This window comes from Hetaerina americana, unplaced genomic scaffold, assembly GCF_022747635.1.
Source record: "Hetaerina americana unplaced genomic scaffold, ioHetAmer1.1.p SCAF_10, whole genome shotgun sequence".
In the NCBI taxonomy this organism is placed as follows: domain Eukaryota; kingdom Metazoa; phylum Arthropoda; class Insecta; order Odonata; family Calopterygidae; genus Hetaerina; species Hetaerina americana.
In genome coordinates, this window is record NW_027286070.1 from 19,833,721 (window position 1) to 19,854,638 (window position 20,918).

Consider the following 20,918-nt stretch of genomic DNA (forward strand, 5'->3'; position numbering starts at 1 on the left):
GGAAAAAACATTTCCCACAAATGCATCAACATTAACCCTTTCACGGCTGTAAACGTACCTAGTACCTTTGCATGCTAGGTTGCTGTGAATATACCTTTTCAACTTTCCTGTGGTATGCTATCATACTTTGAAATTTTATTAAAATTATGTTAGTCAAAATAAATTAATTAAAATTTATCATTAAAGAGGCAGTGAATCTAGATTATTACTATTAAATCCATATTTTTATTATTAAGATAATTGTGTAATGCCAGGAATAATAAAGGTTATGGAGACACGATAGCCTCTCTTTTGGCCGCATGTGAAGAGAACAGGTTTCCGGAAAGTGAGCCACAGCAAGAGGGTTAAACTGAAATTGCGATCATTTTTCTTTCTTAAATTCCTTGCCATCCTCTGTAATACACCCCAATATATATATACCTCCAAAACATTCTTGGGTAGATTAATTGAACTATTCAGTGCAGTAATCAAAAAGGGTGGTTCAGAAATTAATTTTTACCCACCATTTGTGGATCACATTGGAAAAAAATGACCCTTCATTTACAGAAGTGAACTAAATAGCCTGAAGCAATGCTTCAAGTACATGGCAACTTACGGAGATGTAGAATTCCTCGGTTTCATGACGATCCGCCCTCAGCTTGACAGACATTGTTTCAGGAGGTTTGTTGCCACTACCACCAGCTGATCCACCTGATCCCGTCTGTGAAATGGCAGATGAGGAGGATGATGAAGGTGTCTGCATGGCCCCTGAACTCCCTTGACCCCTGGAACCTGTGCATGGGGTTGGAGCAGCGGATGAGCCAGAAGAGGCTTGAACTGAGGAAACAAGTGATGAAGACGATGACGAAGAAGAAGATGATGTAGACGAAGATGACGAAGAGGGTGGGACAAGGATTGGGGGATGATGGGACTGAGTGGACTCGTTAATGGAAATGGTTGCTGTTGAGGACGACAGGTGAGGTCCCGTTGCTGCAGAGTTCTGCAGGAAAAAGTGGGAACAGTCATAGTCTTTTGCACTTAGCATATCCAGCAGTGTGCGTTCCGCTGTTTCCAGTGTTTTCCAGACTTCTTCTGATTCTGTCTTCAATGAAGTTAAACGTGATCTTAGCTGACCTAACCTAGCTTCAAGCTCTTCGCGGAGAACTTTTTGCAGCTCTGGTGCACCTTCCACACCAACGACAATCTGTTTATGAAGAAAACGTAATTATGTTAGCAGAGACCTCAATGGAAATCAACTTTTTGTTAACTACATCACTGATTTAAGAGGCAACATGATGAAAATGATTGCTCATATCTATGAAAATGAAATATATGAGATTTCTTAAATCAGAACCATGAGATTTCTGATGAGACCCATGAGAGATTTCTCAAATCATTCAATTTTTCATTCTTCATTGCCATTAATAATGAATTTCCTATTTAACCTCATATTAAATGGATGGTACGATAAAAAATAATTGATCATCAGAAGTGCATAAATGTGTGTGGTATTTATTATTTTCATTTGAAATACAAAAATGTATTATTATATTTTATTTCAAGTTCTGGAGTATTGTTTCAAATTGAATTCTCAATATATATTTTTCAGGGCTTTTGAAATACAAAAATGTATTATTATATTTTATTTCAAGTTCTGGAGTATTGTTTCAAATTGAATTCTCAATATATATTTTTCAGGACTAAAGCCCCTATTAAGTGCTCGACATAACTTGTAATTTTTCTACTCCCTTGAAATTAACACCAGGGAGAAATTGCCATCCTCACTGTGCCTTTCTGGAACCAATTTACTGAATTTAAAATCAATCACACACTCAGCTTTCAGATGATTCTTTTTTAACTTCAAAACAATGTCAGTGTAAAAGGCACCATGGTATCCTACAAGGGCTGTCTAGAAGGTAACCTTCATTATGATATAGTATAAAAAATACACTGGAGTTGACTCTAAAATTTATTATTTTCATCTCAAAACTACATCTATCTACGATTTTTATACATATTCACCAAACAGATTTGAACCTTTCTCATATCTCTCAACTAGTTAACATATTCCGTCAGCATAAAATTCATGAGACCGCAGTCAACTGATTAAAACATCTTGAAGTCCCTCATGGAGATGAGCACAAAAAATTTGGCAGCCTAGTTTTTCGGGAATTTTTTCATGCCAGGGTGCCGTAGAAATCTGTAAAAAACTTTCTTAAGATTTCCGATATCGTAAAACACCCGTTTTCATGAACTTTTTTGTCAATTCTATGTTGCAGTTCATTGTCTCCACAGATGGATGGCCACCTCTGTAATCATCATGGACATTTGTGTTCACTCTTAAAGAGCAATGACACTGATGTACCACTTTGTCAGCCATCACATTTGGTCCATACAGAGCAAAAATTTCCGGATGAATGTCAGCAGCTTTGAAATATTTTTATCAGTAAAGCCTTATTACTGAACGGACTTCACATTAGGCAGGAATTTTGATTGTATTGTTAATTTTGACTGGCTACTTTAAACAAACAGGAAGTGGCACGGCCTTCTAACCACAGTAGCTAGAGGCATACTAACATTCTGTGTGCATCAATATAGCAACCATTTGGTTCCCTTTGAATACTTCTCACATCACATGAAAATGGAGGTTACTTTCTGGACAGCCCTCATACATTACAAGTTCTATTCTAAAGTTCTCAATAAGTTCTATTCTAACTTGTTCCTAGAAACTCCTCCAAGGAGAATCATTTTAGGGCAATTATATTTTTAAGATAGGAATTCTCCTAATGCCTCATTTGCAAAGGAATTTAAGCGCATATTCTCAAGTGATTAACAAGCCCTTCTCAGATTTCTCAGCAGAAGCTAGGGCTCCTCCTCTCACACACATATCTATGTCCATGAGACAATACATCAGAAATTATATCTCTACCTGTTCCACAAGGCTCACCTCCTCAGTGGCTCCAGCCATCGCAGCCGCTGCTGCACTGCTTCCACCACCAGGTGTAGGGGGCGGCATGGTGGGGCCAACAGTGCTGCTCCCTCGTGGTTGATGCTGGAACTCAAACTTCTTTGGAATCATGAAGGCGGCATGGTGAGCCTCGAGAAACCTTCTTTTGTCCCTTCGAGAGTCAAGACTTGAAACACATGACCCAATTGAATCCAAACCATTTTTGGCCCCCTGTCCACACCACTCTCCAGCAGAGATGTGCATGAGCATCGCCCTTGATATGCATGAATGGAATCCAAAGTCCATGCACTGAAAACAAGGATAACATGGAAATGCTTTCAAATTTCATAAATTTCCTAACAGTTTACAATTATACTTTATGACACATACATCACTCATTAAATTTATGAGTTAAATGCCTAGTAGTAGCAGTTATTAGGGGATGTATGTCCTGACATTTCCTCTGATTGGGAGTCAGGGAGTATGGAAAAACTGGTCTTATTTCCATGCTCATTAATGACATCATGATTTTCTATTTGATACCTTTTCATTGCAGTTAGCTGTGCCTATAGCGTTAAAATAAAATGCACACTCTTACAGTACACTTAGGTATTCTGAAATTATGGAATTGAATTTTCCCATCAAAATGTCTCCATAAATTCCACAAAGCAAACAATCACACCCTGAATAAATTCTTCCTTCCTTTATTTTATGGTTTACATTTCTCATCTAATTACTTATTTGCCATAATCTTCTTCTTGTGATTCTTGGTTTTTTTGCCACATATATTTAAGTTAAACCAAAGGTGGGTCATATAGTAATCATTCACTCTTTTTCTTCATCATTCTTTTCCAGGACAAGTAATGAAATTAGCCTAATGAAATCTTATCATGAAAATACTTTCTTTCAATATGAAACAACCATTCGACCTCTTCCGTCTACTCGTGAATATCTTGCTTCAACCATAAAGTTCATTCTGTGAAGATGATTATTTAGTCTGGCTGCCTTTTTTGTCCCTTTTCCAACAGGGAATTTTCTATCTGAATATTCAATTAGTCAACCCACAAAATATTGTTTCATCCCCGATCACCATTTTCTATCTTTTTCAAAGAAAAAATATTTGACTTCCTTCCATGGCACTTCTATCTGATTCAGAAATTTCCCCATTCTATTCCAATACTCTTTCTTCAAGTTTTTCTCATATTTATTTCTTTTTACATTTATATAGTTTAACATATGCCCATGCTATTAGCACCCATTCATCAATATTTACCGCATGTGCAAAAGTTGAATTGCAGTAGTCATGGAGAATGCCATTAACTTAATTTAATAAACACCATGGCTGCATATAGCCCTTGGTAAATATTATTTTATCCATAATTCATTTCATTGTATTGATGATTGAAAAGAGTTTCCAGCACAGGTTATATCTGATTTTATACAACTGCTGACACACAAGAAATTCTTCACATGCTCCATTATTGTAAAAATTAAACAAATATGTTAGGCATAAAAAACATCTTAAAGAAATACTTACATCTATGAGGTCTGAGAGGTCATCAACAAAATATTTGTGCACAGTTGTATTTGCTGATTCTAGGCAGAGAACGTAGTCATTTCTAGCCTTAACAGCTTTTAGACGTGCATCATTATATTTGCTTTTACGCTGCAAAAATTAAGCATTTCATTAGTGAGTATAAAACAAATACATGTTTTTTTACAACATTCAGAATATATGCAACAAAATCAGTAGCATAATCAAGGAATATTGACAAGGTTTCATGAATATAATACATTATTTAAAAATAATGTATATTATATATTTTTTTAAATTCAACATTGAATTAATAAGAAATTGATACAGTAAAATCAACAGAAATTTTAACACATTCAAAGCCATTACAATTATATCAATTAGACAGAGCATTCTGTTTAACAAATAACTCAATATTTGCAACTCAACAGAAAATTAAATGATAGAACGAAAATTTATTTCACATAAATACCATAATGATAATTCACTTGAACCTCTTTATAAATTCAGAAATAAACAGTTATTGTTTACAAAAATGTGAACATTGAATTCTAAATTTCATTAAGACAGCATTCATTTTAAAATTTAAAAAAATTTGATCCATTTCAGCATTCATTAAAAGTTTAATGGCAAGACATATTAAAATTCAATAGCTCAAAAAAATAATAGCAATTCAATTAAATAGTAAACAATAGTAATTCAATTAAATAGTAAACAATAGTAATTCAATTAAAGTCATTCAAGTTATCATTCACCTACATACACACAATATGCTTTCAAACCACCAAAAGGGCATGTGGCAAGGGGTGTTAGGACACCAACCTTTTATGTTTCAATATGCACTTAAAATTAAAAATAAATATATACTTGCACATATATAAACACATTCAGTTAATATAAACACTGAAACTAAGAAAAATTCAAGAAAAAAATGACATGTGACACTGGAATTGAATTTTAGCAATTGAAGTTAGCATAAATATTTCTCGACAATCATGAAACTCTTGAACTGAAGCGAGCAATATGAAGAAGAGATTTGAACAAGAATAAAAACAAAATACATAAACCACAAGAGCCCACTCTCCCAGGAATGACATCAAGTGACAATAGGCATCATTTCTAATAATACTGGATACCTGAAGATTTACGATACCTGAATTAGCATGCATGCAGGTCTCATATACATACATACCATGGGTATTGAGACTAATTGTGAAAACCATGAAAATATCAAGCACAGTTATTACAAATGAAAAAATTGCACCAAGAAAACACTTAATAGTAAATACCATTCATTCCCCATGATGATCAAAAACATAAATTAAAGAATCAAGGACATGGCATTTAGTGTACCAATCATACAAAGTGAAATTTAGTCTTGAGTTTTATGACTCTTAATTTTGCAATTTATTTCTAAAATATAATATTTAGTGAGCTATGATTGAAAATTGATTGACAATAAAATATGCATAAATGTGACTATGTAAAAATTAGAAAACAATCATTCTTTTGAACACACTGAAGTTTATCTGTCAATGAATCAAAATTAAGAAATGCACAGAAACTTTGAAAAAATTGAATCATTTTGACGAGAGAAAAATTAAAGCAAATGACAGTGATGCTCACAAATAAAAGGAAACAAAAGCAAACAAAATAATATCTATGGATGCATATGCCAAGCAAGGATAGGAAGTTGCTTTCTTTTGTTTAATAACACATCCATTGTTCATGTGCACTTACTTTTACCACCTCCTTTTCAATGAGCCGATACTTTTTTGAGCGAGCCAGCTTTTCCTTGGATGGCGCGGCTGATTCCATTTTTAGTCGTTGACTTGTGGCAATTCGAAGTTTGGAGTGTGCTTGCCTGCACTCGGCAGCATATGCATGGCATGTTTTCATGGACGTGTGAAGTTCATGCAGCACCCTGAAGATTTCTTCATGGGTCTCAAACCCTATGTCTCGACACTAGATGAAAAGTATGAACACTATGATACAGGTTTACATAAGGGAGGACTAGACACACATATTTCAGAAGGACAAAACAGAAGAAACAACCCTGATGTCAGACTACGTGAAGAGAAATATTTATAAGCCAAAATATAACAAGTGATTTAATCAATGATAAGGGAGAACATCCGATCAGGATGAATTCCTTTTTGGTGCTTTAAAAACTTATGGGGCAATTTTTTAAGTAACAACAAGACATAAATTGATAGTTAAAAATCAATGTTATGAAGAGGCAACACACACTTTCATTATTGAGCAAAAGTATATAACATAAAACATTTAGTTTACCCAATATCTCAGTGATATAAATATCTACTAATCTACCTACTAATATCAATTAGCAACATTAAGCAATGTTAATAGCAATATATACTAATCTTAGAAAGATATCCTGCTATTATGATTAATCAAAATTCACATTAATTCCTTTCCACAGACACAAGACTTCACTTCATTAGATGAGATGCCATAATATGATTTTGAGTTTAAACTAAATGACTGCTTCACGAGAGAAGCTGAAAAACATAAAATTTTACACCATAAATGATTCCTTTTTAGATATCCAAGGTACAAACTGTACTCATATTGCCACTATATCAGATGTACCCCTGAAAAAATTAAATGCAAAGTGAATGGTTCCTGAAAGAGAATATTATGAATGTAGCATCAACCATCCAATTACACCAAGGCTTAATTGGAGTATACAACTATTCATTCTAAATCTATACATAGCTCACCTTGCGGTATATGCGTTGCACATCTTCCATCACTTGAGACAGGCGGGCTGTTAGGTGATTTGAATATACTTCACTCAGAGTGGCATGATCACGGCTTAGGTCTCTTGTCTGTGTTAATAACTGTTGCCAACATGAATAGCTTGAAAATAGTGGCCATTGCTCTCGCCTGAAATATTTAATTTTAAAAATGTGTTAGTACATATAAAACAATCATATCACAAAAGATTTAACATTTGCTGCATAAAGTAGTCTTTGTAAAAAAAATATTTTTCTTCTTGAAAAAAATAATGTTTATCTTCATTGGAATACGATAACAATTACATCTTTTTTCCACACTTATGAAGTTGCTAAAATTTCTTAGATTTATGTATCTTCTTTATTTCTGACAATGCAATAGTAATTTCACCACAGGAAGGGATATGAATAAAATAAAATGATACTCATTCTTGAGACCAATGAGATCTTCAAAATTTAAATAAGCTTTACATTCTCTCCCCGGTGTCGCTAAAATAATTTAATGCTGATGGTGCTCCAGAGATAGTTCTGCAAAAGATACTGAAAATTCAATTCTTTCACTTTTAAGTTGTCAGCATGTAAAAAGGTCCTTCATCACACTGTTTTCATGTCACTTAGTCTTCAAATCAACAAGTTCAACCCCTGAGAAAACACCTGTAATATGTGCTTGGTTGAGGTTTTATTATCAATCACAGAAATGAGGGGGAAAATGGGGTCAGGGGAGATTATAGACTGTGTTCTGAATTCAACAGGTGATTGTAGGATACCTTCAGTTACTGATTTTATGTCCTGTCCACTTCAAGTCTCGAAAATTATTTTTTCATCTTCATCGTTTCGCAGAAACTGGCATTACGAAGCTTCGTCTTTGCGATTTCACGCGATATGGCAACGTTCTAACTAGGTAATTTTGGTAGACTGCAATCTTGCTCAATACATCGTTGCTCAATGTGCGACCTCTGACCTGTCAAGGAAAAATTGACTCAAGGCTTCTTTGTTCTAGAGGTCACTCAAGTTTACTTGATGGTTCGGTTGAAAAATGGTTCATAGGAAGTCAATCACTAGAACTAAGATCAAGTTTGTCGCCATTTTCCATCGATATCGATGCTCCGCAAAACATCGCTAGCGTATTTTCGGCAGCAAAATGCGATCGAAAATAGTTTTCTAATATAGGTTTGTCGTCACGGAGTGTATCGCCGTTACGGTCTTCTTGATTTCTTGATTAACGGGAATGGGCTTTATCAGTATTGGAAACAATCTCGCTTAGGCTTCCTCCCGCTTTCGAAAGAAAATTTGACGCATTACGCATAACGATAATAAACTGTTTATACAAGTCCATCTAATGTGCGTGTGCATTTTACAATCGGAAAACTGCGATTCTTTCAAAAAAAATTTGATGAACAAATCAAATATTTTTGAAAGAAAATCGACACTGTTCTTAGCCATTATAAAAAATCAACGTTCGATAGCTGTGTCTCACCTGAGCAGAATGCAATTTTAGGTCAATTCGATTTTCTTCACAAGAAATTGCGAGTTTTCTCTCCTAAACTCCTAGAACTGTTTCCACAGCCAAAAGGTTTTCATAGTCGCTTCTAGTAATTACCTTTGAGGCAATAAGGGGAAAATTGAACTATAAATGGTATAAATATGAGTGCATCAAAATAAAATTAATTGAGAATCAAAAATGGCTTTCTACATTTATTAGAATGAAAGAATTATGCGCAGATCAAGCATCATTAGAGGAACTCTGTGTAAACTGAACAGATAACATCAGAATTGAAACAAAATTTGCACCCTTTCAAAACTTGTCGGCTAAAATTTTTGTTTGAACACAGCTGAGGCTAAGAACGGTTTACTTTTACTGAAAATTCGAGTCTGAAAGTAATAATTTCTCCTCACAATACATAAGCTAAAGATAACCTTCAAAATAATTTGGTACTCTATACCGCAGATGCAGAGCTAGGGAGCATAGGTGAACTGGAACACTTTATAGGTGCATTGAAAGTAAGTGCACCTAAGCATGCGAAATTGAAGCAGTACCTTTTTATTACACAAAAGCGGCTTCCTTCATTTATTTTAAATTGAGCAAAGTGTAACTCTTTCATATTGACAAGTAAAAAGAAACTTTGCTGTTCCGCAGAACAAAACGTTTAATTGCGACCGGTAACGAAAACGGTCGCAAATAAAGTTTTATAACGTGGAACGGCAAAGATGGTCTTCAAAGCCCCCTGAGGAAATTTATTTCTCTTCCCTCTCCCTCCAAACCCATGGATCAACCACTTAAAAGCATGTTGAAATATGATGCTACCATTAAGCACTCATGCGATGCTTTTTCAGGAAAATTTTGCGCACCCCCCCCCCAATCCATAACCCTCATGTGATGCTCCGCGACAATTGTTTGATCTTCACCGATTATTGCGCCTACACGACTTCTACCATTCCTGCTTGCTTTTCCAGAACCAAAAATAATCGATTTTGCAGATTATAAATTTGGAAACATTTCGCCGCCTGCTGATAATTAAGTACACCAAATTTCAATTTTTACACAAGTTCCAGATTTTATAATTTATTACAAGTTTCTTTTACACTTGAAGAAGGTTAATGATATAAAATAAGGTTAATGTACTTGAAATCATATGATACTTGACCTTTCGGATATACACACGTCACAGTCAATATTTATAACCACATAATGAAGATTTATTTCAAAGATACGAACTATAAGTACAAAAGGAGCTAAAAAAAAGTCAACGTCAAGTTACACCCTTCAGTACTTCATATCATGACGACCATAAATAAATATCCATCGCGATGTATCATATCTCTACTGTAATATCATTTCAACATGCTGAGACGAAATATGCCTTGCCTTATTTTTAACATTTAGGAAGATAACAAGAACAATTAGGGAATTCACGGAGTCACGCCAGAGCCGCCTTAAACGATATCCCAAGCGATTCTCCCACTCCCCCCCGAGCAGAACCATACATTTAGCGGGACTCCTTCATATCAGCTCACGGGTGCGGAATGGCCGGCAATTCTACCAAGACCCTAATTTATCATTCACTCCAGTCGGAAACTCACCCAGGCACCGACTGTGAACACTGCCGAACTTGCTGTCAGGAACTTTTTTTTAAACATTGTGTACTTACTTTTGCCTCTGCTCCTTGTGCCTTAGTTGCAGTGTCCGCGCCAATTTGTCAAGGTTCTTGCTGTAATCCAACTCCACCTCCGCTCGTCTTCGAAAATAGTCCTGTAGTTCTCCCACGATAGCAACTTGTGTCTCCATGCGCAAATCCAGACATCGCACTTGCTCCGTGAGCTGGGCACGGATATCTGTAAAAGGAAGGTGGACACAAATATTACTTCTACGTCCACAGACAAAAGGAAAAGCACAAGTAAATCCTAGACTTACATATCAACTCTAGCAATTTATATGAATTTTTACTGCAACCGCAATTAATTTTGACGGCAGAATAAATTTATCACACAATCAGTCACGATATAACTATTATTACGGTGTTATTATTACGATATATCGGTTGAGGTCAGTGTTGATGGATTCAGGGACAAAACAATGCTACAATAATCCCAACCTAAACCGAAACTAACTACTATAACACCCCGCATTACAATAAACTACTAACCCCAAACATTTCCCGACACCATTCCGTCCATCATAGCTTAACCCCTCCTCTGCCACGCTTACCCAACATTCTCCCCTCCAGCATTCCGTTGCGAGGCAACGTGCCCTGCATCTACTTTTTCTGCCTTCATTGTATTTCTCACAGCGACCTGCCTACATCACATAACATTCCCAGAATTTCTTCGTTTGATTTTCTTTCCGTCCATTAAACTTTTTCATCCTCCTCCACAGCTATACGTCCTTATTTTTGAGCAAACGTCCTCATTTTCTGCGGCAAAATTACCGCCCGCGCACGATTTGGAATTGTTCGGTATTTTTTTTACTGCAGCAGCATCATTATATTTCTTGTAATACTACTCATATAGTTATCATCATAAAAATTGTCCGAATAATTCGAATATAAACCGAATCCGAAACAATAATCCGAAGATAAACCTACTGAGGATCCCTAGATCTTGCGTAACTCTTCTTCTGTCGCGAGTTTTTCTAGTTTTATGAAAATAAGTTACGATATAATAATGTTCGTCGTATATAATATATCCAATACTATTTTATTACTTTTATTTATTATTTTTTTATTTAAAATACCTATTTAAAAACGGAAAATGATTTGTTAAGTGACTCAATTTCAGTATATCAAAATATAAGGGTATGGAGGTATCCTTACCTCCACACCCTTATCTCAAAAACCTCTAATTCTATGCTCATTCTTTTGCCTAAATGATCAAGTTTCCGACTAGCACAATTCTACGCCCCACATTAATGTTTTCACTTTTTTTCACCCCATGCTATCCCCCGGCAAATCCTCCCGAGTGGGATAAACGGCAACAGACTATGAACAGATGTTCAAGGGTCACATGGGTCCTCTACTCGACTCCGACACCGGTTTAGGGGGCGAAGCCAATGATACACTCTTCCCGACCCCCTGCTGAGCTGAGCTACCGCGTCTAAACTGCGTGTCAGGGTCCTGGTGAACTTGAGGGACCCCCGGATCTCTCCCTCCCCGAAATGCTAATTTGAAGCCCTAGAGAAGGTCCGTAATATCTCCTCATGGGGTTTTGATTTTCCGTGCAAGCGATAATGGCCACCATATTTGTCAATTTATAGTTTGAGGATTCATCGGGGCAATGGCGTGGGATCAGCGGAGGCTTTACGTCACTCACATCTGCAGCGCAATGAAGGTTGTGCTTCCCTACCCCGAACATCGCCGCGGGACGTAAAAATCCCTCCGCCCTCTCCTCCCATCCGATTATTTCTTCGATAAACATCCATAAAAGGTCATTTCGAAACTCATGCTTTCAATTTATGTTCAATTTAGCGGACAGATGGGTTGAATTCATTCGCTTCATCTCACAAGCGGTCCATATTTTACATTTTAAGGGGTGGTGGGGGCATGGCACATTGAGCCGTGGGAATGAGTCGCTTCGATACAGACAATGATCGGAGTCTGTGGAGAAGGTATCACAGGCTAGCTGGTAAGGGGAGGGGGGTGGTTGATAGGTTTGGTAATTTGAGGGCTGGTAGCGGGGTGGAAGATCGTGGATGGTGAGAAGGGCCGACAGAGCGATAGGTTAGTGGCGTGGAAGGAGAGGGGAGGTAGTCATGCCGGTAGGTTGAGCATGAAAGAGGCAAGACAGCTTGAGGATCAGAAAGGGGCAGTTAGGATTGAAAGTGGGGGTTGGGGGTTAGAATGGCAGTAGTGTGGCAGAGGGAAACATTCTTTCGCTAAAACGTGAGGAGGAGACCGAGGTCTCATGGAATCGTTTCGCTGGAATGGCGAATTCAGAGGGTGGGTCATATCTTGGAACTTCGACTGGAACTTATGAAACGAATAACTTCAAGCGCGTGGATATGCTCGCAATGGGCTTATGTACGGAGCGGCAGACCTCCACGATGAAAACCAAACGTTCGCTTTTAAATTTCCGCCCTCTAACAGCGTTAATAGCGTAAACATATGCGAAAACAATCTGAGAGGACATTTTTGTCACGCTTTCAGGGAAAGATTTTGAAGAATGCACATCCATTCGGGATTTCATCCGCGCATAATGTTTGTAACATAAATGTTTCGCTGATGTTCAAGGTGGCTCATTAAGGTGCAATGCGAAATCGGTTATTTTATTAAACAAATCGAGGAAAAAATTAAATATAGAGTATTTCAACCTCTCGTTAGATGCAGAAAATGCAGTACAAATATCAAAATTAAAAAGACTACTGAGACAGGAAACACATAGAGAATGGAACAGAACAGAAAAGGGAAGGAAAACACACCGTATATTTCCGAACATAGATGACCGGATTAAATTAAATATTAAACACACATCAGCAAGCACACAAGTGTTAACCGGACATGGAAACTTTAACTCCTACTTAAACTTCATAGGGAAATGTTTTACCCCTCTGTGTAACTGTGGAAAAGAAGACACAGCAGAACACAGAGTGGAGGATTGTGTTTTCTATGAGACAGAGCGGCAACTCTTATGGAACAGTATGGAAGAGAAGCTAACGAGCTTTAGGGAAATGATTACATTCTACCTAAAGAACAACAATAACCTGCTCGGAAAATTTGCAATAAGAACCAGCAAATAGTGAACCACAACAAGCGAACTAACTGGGAAATATTTTGTGTAAAATTTTGTGTAAAATGTAGCAATGTATTCTATATGTCTATTGAGTGATTTTTTTTCTTTTCTTGAATTGTTTATCATTAGTTTAACTCCCAACATATATAAGCACCTGTAGATGTTAAAATTTTAGAAAAACTTTCCTTATGTCTGATTATTTTTGTCTTTTTGTCTGTTTTGTTATGTATGTTGTTTCCTTATGTCTCATTATTGTTTGTAAAAAGGGGAACTAAGATTCAAAGGAATCCCCAACTAACTGTGAAGTAAAATAAAAGTGGACCCAGGAAACCATTGGTCAAATGGGTCCAAAAATTAAAAATTATTATATACGAGACATACACGCACGGGTCCCGAGTGGCCTTGTCTTTACCTTGGAAATCTCTTCTTCGATTGTTTACCGTCAATAAGTTAGAAATGTACTTTTAACTTTCAAAAAGCAAGAAAAGGTTGACACTGGCCAACGATTGGGGGATAGAACACGAACGAGTCAATAAGGTCACGCAGTACCCGAGCTTACATGAGCCGGAAATAAAAGAACGATTTGGCTCCACCTGAAAGAGCAAGCTGGAAGGCCGACGAAAATGCTGCGTTAAGATATTGTGCGCCCTGGATGAAATAATGAAAACCCGGATGGAATATATTCATCAGTTCTAGAGGAATCTTGAAAAAAAATTTTTAAATTAAAATAATGAAAAAATGGCATGCATCGAAATATACATACACCTGCGTATATCTCATTCAATGAGAAATGCCATAAAGCGCCTCCCATTATTTCAACAAAATGAATTGAGTTAATTCAAGAGTAAATTCAAACTTAATATCTATACTACACCCGCAACCATTTTGGCAGGGAAATCAGTAACCTTTTAAGGAATCGTTTGTTAGCAATCAATGCGTGGGAGATGATTACCGTTGAAGCAAATATTACCGTCGGATGAACAGCTAAAAAAGTCAGTAGGTATTCATAAATAACCAGTAAAAATTTAACTTAGGATAAGAGAAATTTGGAAACATTTAATCTTTTATCCTGAGTTTAGATTAATAGAGACCCTATGAGTAAAAAAAATAAAATTATTACGCGGTGAATATTAGTAGAATGAGGACGGAAAGGCTGTCACAAAGAAACGAGAGGATGAGGTCTCCAATGAAATGCACCAGTCACGGGATATACCTTTCCCTAATACGTAGCTAGCCCTGAAGTGGGAATCTAGATCAATCTGGAATAACATCACATTCTCCACCCCTTGAGCTCAAGTCTGAGAACTGCAATCCATGGGGCCGCTTGATGATCGGAAACGTAACGACACGAAAACTCAGAGAAATCTTCCGAGCACAGAGCCATTTCCCTTGCGGTCCTCCCCGGTCCACTCCCCGGTCCATGAGTGAACATTAAGGGGGATAAAACCTGACCGAAGGGATGGTAAAAGTTTTCAGCGAGGGGGATTGTAGTGAAGGGTGGGGAGATTAGGCTGATGGATAGCTATCAAGTAGTCTTTTTTAAGGGCTCAGAGGTCGGAGCGTTGAAAAATGAGGATAGAGTGAGTGCACCAATGGGGGAGGGAGCGATGAAGGCTAATCTATTTTGGGGGAGTACTCAAGGAGGGTTGCGTATAATACAAGTAGTACAAGAGGGGAGCAGGACAAGGTTTAGCGAGTATTTACACGATTGCAGAGTCGGCAGGTCGATAAAGGAACGACAAAAGAAGCATCTGCTGACAATAATAATCTGCAATACTCAAAAGTACCATTTAGGTTAGCAGATGTAAACGAAGGTGGGTTCGAACAAAAAAGCCCGCCACTGACACCAGATGGCGTAGGTGCGTGGAGGGTGAGACGACGTAGAGAGAAAAGGATGTGCACCTTTCCGACTTCCACAAGCAACGTGACTGAACTAACCACATCTCTTCCCATGAAATTATTGCTTGGCAAGCGCAGTACAACTCCTAATAGTGATCTCTAACGAGGACAACGGCATATTTCAAGAAATTTCTAGGCATTACTCGTTTCAACCAGTTAATGAGCACTCTCATTACTTATATTTGACCGCAGGTAGCCCATGAGTTTACCTCGACGCCTGAAAATTCTTCGTTGGCCTACAGTACTGGTAAAATGCCTGTTCGCAATTTTTCTTGATTTCGATACATTTTTACGTATTTTTTTGGAAAAAACACAATAGAAATCAAAATGATGAAAAGTCTGCTGTTTCTGAGAGATCAATTCAAAGATTGTGCTTGAACCTGGGGAAATAGTAACCAAAAAGGTTTACCTTATAATGTTAAAGCAATTGAAGCAATATACGAACAGCAAGGTGCATGATCAATTATTTAAATATGTAGAATAGCCATGCAGTCGTTAATTTAAAGACCAACGTTATAAATCGTCCATATGAAAACCGGTCAGCACTATTGCTGGCGATGAACCTTCGGATACAGCCCAGGGATGAGTTCTTATGAAGCCCATGGTACGGTTTATCCTACCATTATGGTCTACTATGGCAAAGTCCCGTGGTCAAATTACTTCAGCAACTGGAAAACGCAAATATTCAGCGTGAAATAAAATTGGGTATATAGTGCAAATTTCGCATCCGCAGATCTGGTTTCCCTAGTTTAAATTATCACCGGTTTACCGCTGTCTAAATACATTGGTTGCAGCGACTTTTCCCCTTACCTCGCGTATTTGTTATTTATGAGGCTCGCGATATTCGTCTTTCCACGCCGACTACCTGGTAGCTATAGCGTATCCTCGCTTTTCAGTTATTCATGATAGATTTTGACGGAATCTCTCGCGGATATCACCCACCGTATAAGATTGTATCCGAAAACTTCCGCAACATCTTTCGCGAAAAATAAACGTTTAATTCTCACTTTTGGCAACGGGAATAAAATATTTGAATTTTCCATGGAATAATCCTTTCTATCTTTCATCCCAAGTTACGCCTAATTTGTCAATTAGATAAAATGTTTTAGGATATAAAATTATGTAATATTTAATGCAAAAGAAAACTTGAAAACTTGAGAAAAACAAGAAGAGGGCACCTTGACTTATTTCACCGTTAGTCCGTCAAATAGGGATGAGCCCCGATTGAACAAAATACGAAATCGGGCTTCCCTCTACACTTCACCTACTCCGCGATTGTTACCTTTTATTTTTTTTCAGTGGACGGTTCCCAAACGGAGGTATGATTACCCTCAGGATTACGTTCAGTAAGTAACTGTAGGGCTCAGGTTCAATCATCATTCAACCCTCTGGACAACCCAAAACTTCAATCAAGCTGTGTGAATTACCGCATTAAGAACTTAATGAGAAACTGCAGACGGCACAGTGAAAGGAACACTTTCCCCTGGTGTGTGAATTTCACACACCCAGACGCGCCGTGGGTTTTTTGATTCGAGGAGAGCTCCACCCTCGCCCATCAAACCAAACATCCGGTTGATTACTGCGGTTTGGTTGGTTTCCAAACACAACTTGCCAAATTCCCTTTAAGTGGCTTGCACGACGTGGGCTATCCAATTATATCTTTCCCGAGTTGCAATAAACTGCGTAAATGTTTTTCAAAATGACGAAAACGTTCTCTGCGGTCGCGATCCTATTGGTATAACCCATGCGTGGGACGACGACAACGATGAGCTACAGTAGTCCGGTCGGGGGGATATATTATGCTATAGCATTCCCCCTTCGATATTTTACTTCCAGAAGAATAGTTGACTCAGTTGAATACTACTGGCAATTTCATTCTCAGTATAACATTCATTTGTGCATAGGAAAATACATGTAAAGGATAAAAATATACCCTTTATACCCTCTCTATTACATAAATTTTGTACCTTTCCCCTCCATTTTCCGCTAAAAATTTACCGCTATGAATAAGTCTCCCGCTTCCTCGCCTCATACGAAGATAATTAAGACGAGTACTTGCAGACGAGAGATAACTATAGAACAAAATGGATTATATATAACAAATGAGATTTTGAACGAGAGAAATTACTTCTCCAGGTACAGTGCAGTCGGTAACGAAGAACCAGCAACATTAAACAACCACGAAATTATTTTCCCGCTGTACCACCTGTGTAGGGACGAAAAAACTAGCTCTCCTTAGAATGAAAAGAAAAAACAAACCGCCACGTCATTTTTTTCCACGAATTCGATATCACTGACGTTTGGAGACGCCCTCGAAGGGAAACAACGCCCAGCACCCCTTCACCCCAAAGCGCAGCAACCCTTGCGGGATGTAGCGCGAGAATTCTTCTTCCTTCGACCCCACAATCCCTCGCCCAGGGGACCATGGTCCCAGATAATGAATGAAACACGAGGGCGGCCCCACCGCCCGGGTGGGTGTGGGCGGCTGAGAGGAGTGTCTTTAGGGGGGATCCTTGTAGCCGTAGGGGTGGGGGTGGGAAAATAGGGAGGCGAGCGACGGGAAGACGGCAAAGGGGGGGTGGGGGAGGGAAGGCGAAGGCATAATCCCCAAGGACGGGGGCGGCGGCGGTGGGAATTGCTCCTGAAAGAATCCCACTCCCCCCCAGCCTCCACAACAACGGCTTCGAGATGCGGGGACGTTTGTATCGACCACTCGATAGCCTTGCACGGCAGAATTGATTGCCGGCGGAGACCGGGGGGTTTGTGGGAGGGAGAGGAGGGGTGTGGGTGGAAAGGGGACGCTGCGCCGGGAGTAGAGGAGAAATTGCTCACGGCACGAATATACGTAAAACTCACACGTGAGGCAATGGATTGTATGAATGAGTCGGGGAGGAGCTCGACCTGTTCCCTCAAAAAAAATAAGAACTCCCCAATCAAAAAATTCAAAACTGGTAGGAGATTCCACGCTCCTCAAAACCTCTGGCATTGGGCGCTGACTGGAGGGCGAGTGACGTGATTTAAAATTATCGGCTCGCTCTTCCTATTCACAGTAAGCCAAACTACTAACGTGTGGGAGCCATTATTATGACAAGAATGTGTACGCGTGAGACTGTGACTTAGGCCCAGCAAGGAGAAATACATAAGGAGCATATCTGTAAAGCGATCACTTTATATCTTGGAAATAACTGAAGTATCATGATATGTACTGTTCGTGGAGATTACGTGCTCAGGTTGCGTATAAAGGGAGTTAAACATTAACAGAAAACAGGCAAAAAAAACTTTAAAAAGATAAAAATAATAAAAAAAAACCTTTAAAAAGAAAACTATAATAAAAAAAGAGGTTAAATCAAAAACAGCAAGACAGCTGAACTCTCCGGTCACTCTACCAACCTAATTAATCAATTACCATCACATAAGTACCAACCCTGCCTCTAAAGGATGCAAATCCGAAGGAGTAGTAATAGGATTACTTCCAATGGTCTGGTCTGGTAGAAAACACGCAACTTCAACTTCAATTATTAACGCTATACTTTGGAAATAGGAGACATATCATACAACTGAGTTGATTAGAATGTAACAAGGTAAATGAACCCTCACTACAGTAAACCCTTCATTTCCGCAAACATTCAACCTAACGTCATTCCGTCCACATTCCCTCACTTTTTCTCGCTTGCCCAACACTTTTCCCTGTACCACAGCCTATAACACCCCATCCTCAATTAAAACGCTCTGAATCCATCTTTCCTGCTTCATTTGAATGTCTGTAAAACATTCTCTCTCCTTCCTGACCATGCCTAGCACTAATATCCTATGATTAAGTGTTTGTTACTGAATAAAATTGATATTTTTTGGGCTTTGACAAATTTGGCGCGCATACAAATCCCCTACCTGTTATCAGGAAGTAAAATAATCCAAGCTTGCGTCAGGCCGAAATTGACAGAGATAATCCCTAAGAAAATTAGACCAGACTAATTGAAAGCAAACAAATACGCATGCTTACGTGTCCCAGCGAGTAAAACTCTCGGGCACTAATGAAAGATTTCCGCTCTTAAATCCAGGTGATACCTTCGAGAGCTTTCATACTGAGTACTTTTTGTGCCCCAAATCTGCATGTAAAATAAGCGCCTCATTGCCTTGCATCATGTAACCAATACGTAATTCCGTGCGCCATTGAGCTCTTACTAAATGTACCTGGAGAAACTTATCCCGCACAACTATCAATTCAACCTTTCGGAGGAAAATCTCGTAAAAATATCAGAGATGACGAATTATAATTATATGACATGTGATGAACATAATCACAAATTAATGAAGAATGAGGAACAGCCAATGCGCCTTAGTTTCGTACATCAGTTTCCGCACGCCGCATTCGCAAAATTAAAACCCATATGAACTGGACGGATATCGTTATACAATCACGTGAAGAGGACAAACAGACATCCGAACCCATTCAGGGTGCTCAAGAGGTCCGGTGGAGGAGCAATCTTGGGGGAAAGGGAGGGATTTGGTAGCGACGACAAACAAGGGGTCGCCCGCGCCGCCGCCCACGGGGGCCACGGCGCTCCCCCCTTCCCCCTATTCCTTTCTCCCACCCGCCGCCGATGGGCGAATTTACACAGGCGACGCCGACGCCAATCGCACAGTGCAAGCCGAACGGAAGGGAAAGAGAGGGACAGAGAGACGGAGATGGAAAAAAACAACGGGCGAGCGATCGGGCGTCGATCTCCACCCACTTAACGCCAGACACCTTTCGCCATCGAAAGAGTTTTATGACGAGACCCTCGGGGCGAGAGGAAATTGTGTTTGTTCACGGTTGGCCCTCCACAAAGCCGCGATCCCTCCCCCCACCCCGCCATCCCGCAGAGCCCGCCCCTCCTTCCCCTCCCCTCTTTCCCTATACCACCCTCGAGGTACCACCACCCTAGCTCGCAACGCCAGGGTCGGGAGACACCCTCCGCCCACACGCCCGGCCCTTTCCCAACCCTCCTGCCGAACACCACCTCCTCCCTCCCCCCCCCCCCCGAAGACTCCTCCACGCCCACGCGTCCCAGACGCTCCCCCGCCCCTATCCCTCCGCCTCCCCCTTTCCCCGCCAGACCCTTGACATGGCTGGAGAAGAGGAGAGGAGAGAGCCGGGAATATACTCGTACGAGAGGATGGAATGGAGGTGGCGAGGGAAACGAGGCTGGGGAGTGCGGAAAGGAGGGAGAAAGAGGGAGAGAAAGAGAAGCGGAATGTAAGTTCAAACGCAATAAAATAAGGATGGGAATGGTGTATGAGGTCGCCGTGGAGCCACAGCGTGCTTTCGTCTCGATGGGCCACGGGAAGGGCGTGCGCGCACAAAGGAATGAGTCAAGCGTCGAAATCACTTTCTCCGCTGTTTCCTACGAAACGCAATAATGAGGAGTCGCGAGCGATTCAAGGGTTCGCCCGATGACGGTGCAATGAGAGAGAGAGCAAGGCGTGCCGCAGCAACACAATTCTCGAGAACCCCATCCGTCGACCCCCATCGGCAGCCCCCTTTAGGCACTTGAGAAACAGTCGATTCGGACAGAAGAGCGGGAAAACCGACAACGGG

At 39.5% G+C, this 20,918-nt stretch overlaps 1 protein-coding gene across 4 annotated transcripts in view; it reads right to left on the minus strand.

Annotated features, from left to right (window-relative positions):
• LOC139700003 (SLIT-ROBO Rho GTPase-activating protein 1-like) overlaps positions 1-20,918 on the minus strand; it is a 337,506-nt gene that overhangs the window by 16,291 nt on the left and 300,297 nt on the right. For all 4 annotated transcript variants that reach the window (XM_071598428.1, XM_071598424.1, XM_071598425.1 and 1 more), the window contains exons 2-7: positions 10,369-10,552; positions 7,205-7,370; positions 6,201-6,425; positions 4,464-4,592; positions 2,927-3,235; positions 596-1,183 (exon numbers count right to left, since the gene is read on the minus strand). In XM_071598428.1, coding sequence (XP_071454529.1) covers positions 596-1,183; positions 2,927-3,235; positions 4,464-4,592; positions 6,201-6,425; positions 7,205-7,370; positions 10,369-10,552 — 1,601 coding nt within the window. The remainder of the gene's footprint in view (positions 1-595; positions 1,184-2,926; positions 3,236-4,463; positions 4,593-6,200; positions 6,426-7,204; positions 7,371-10,368; positions 10,553-20,918) is intronic.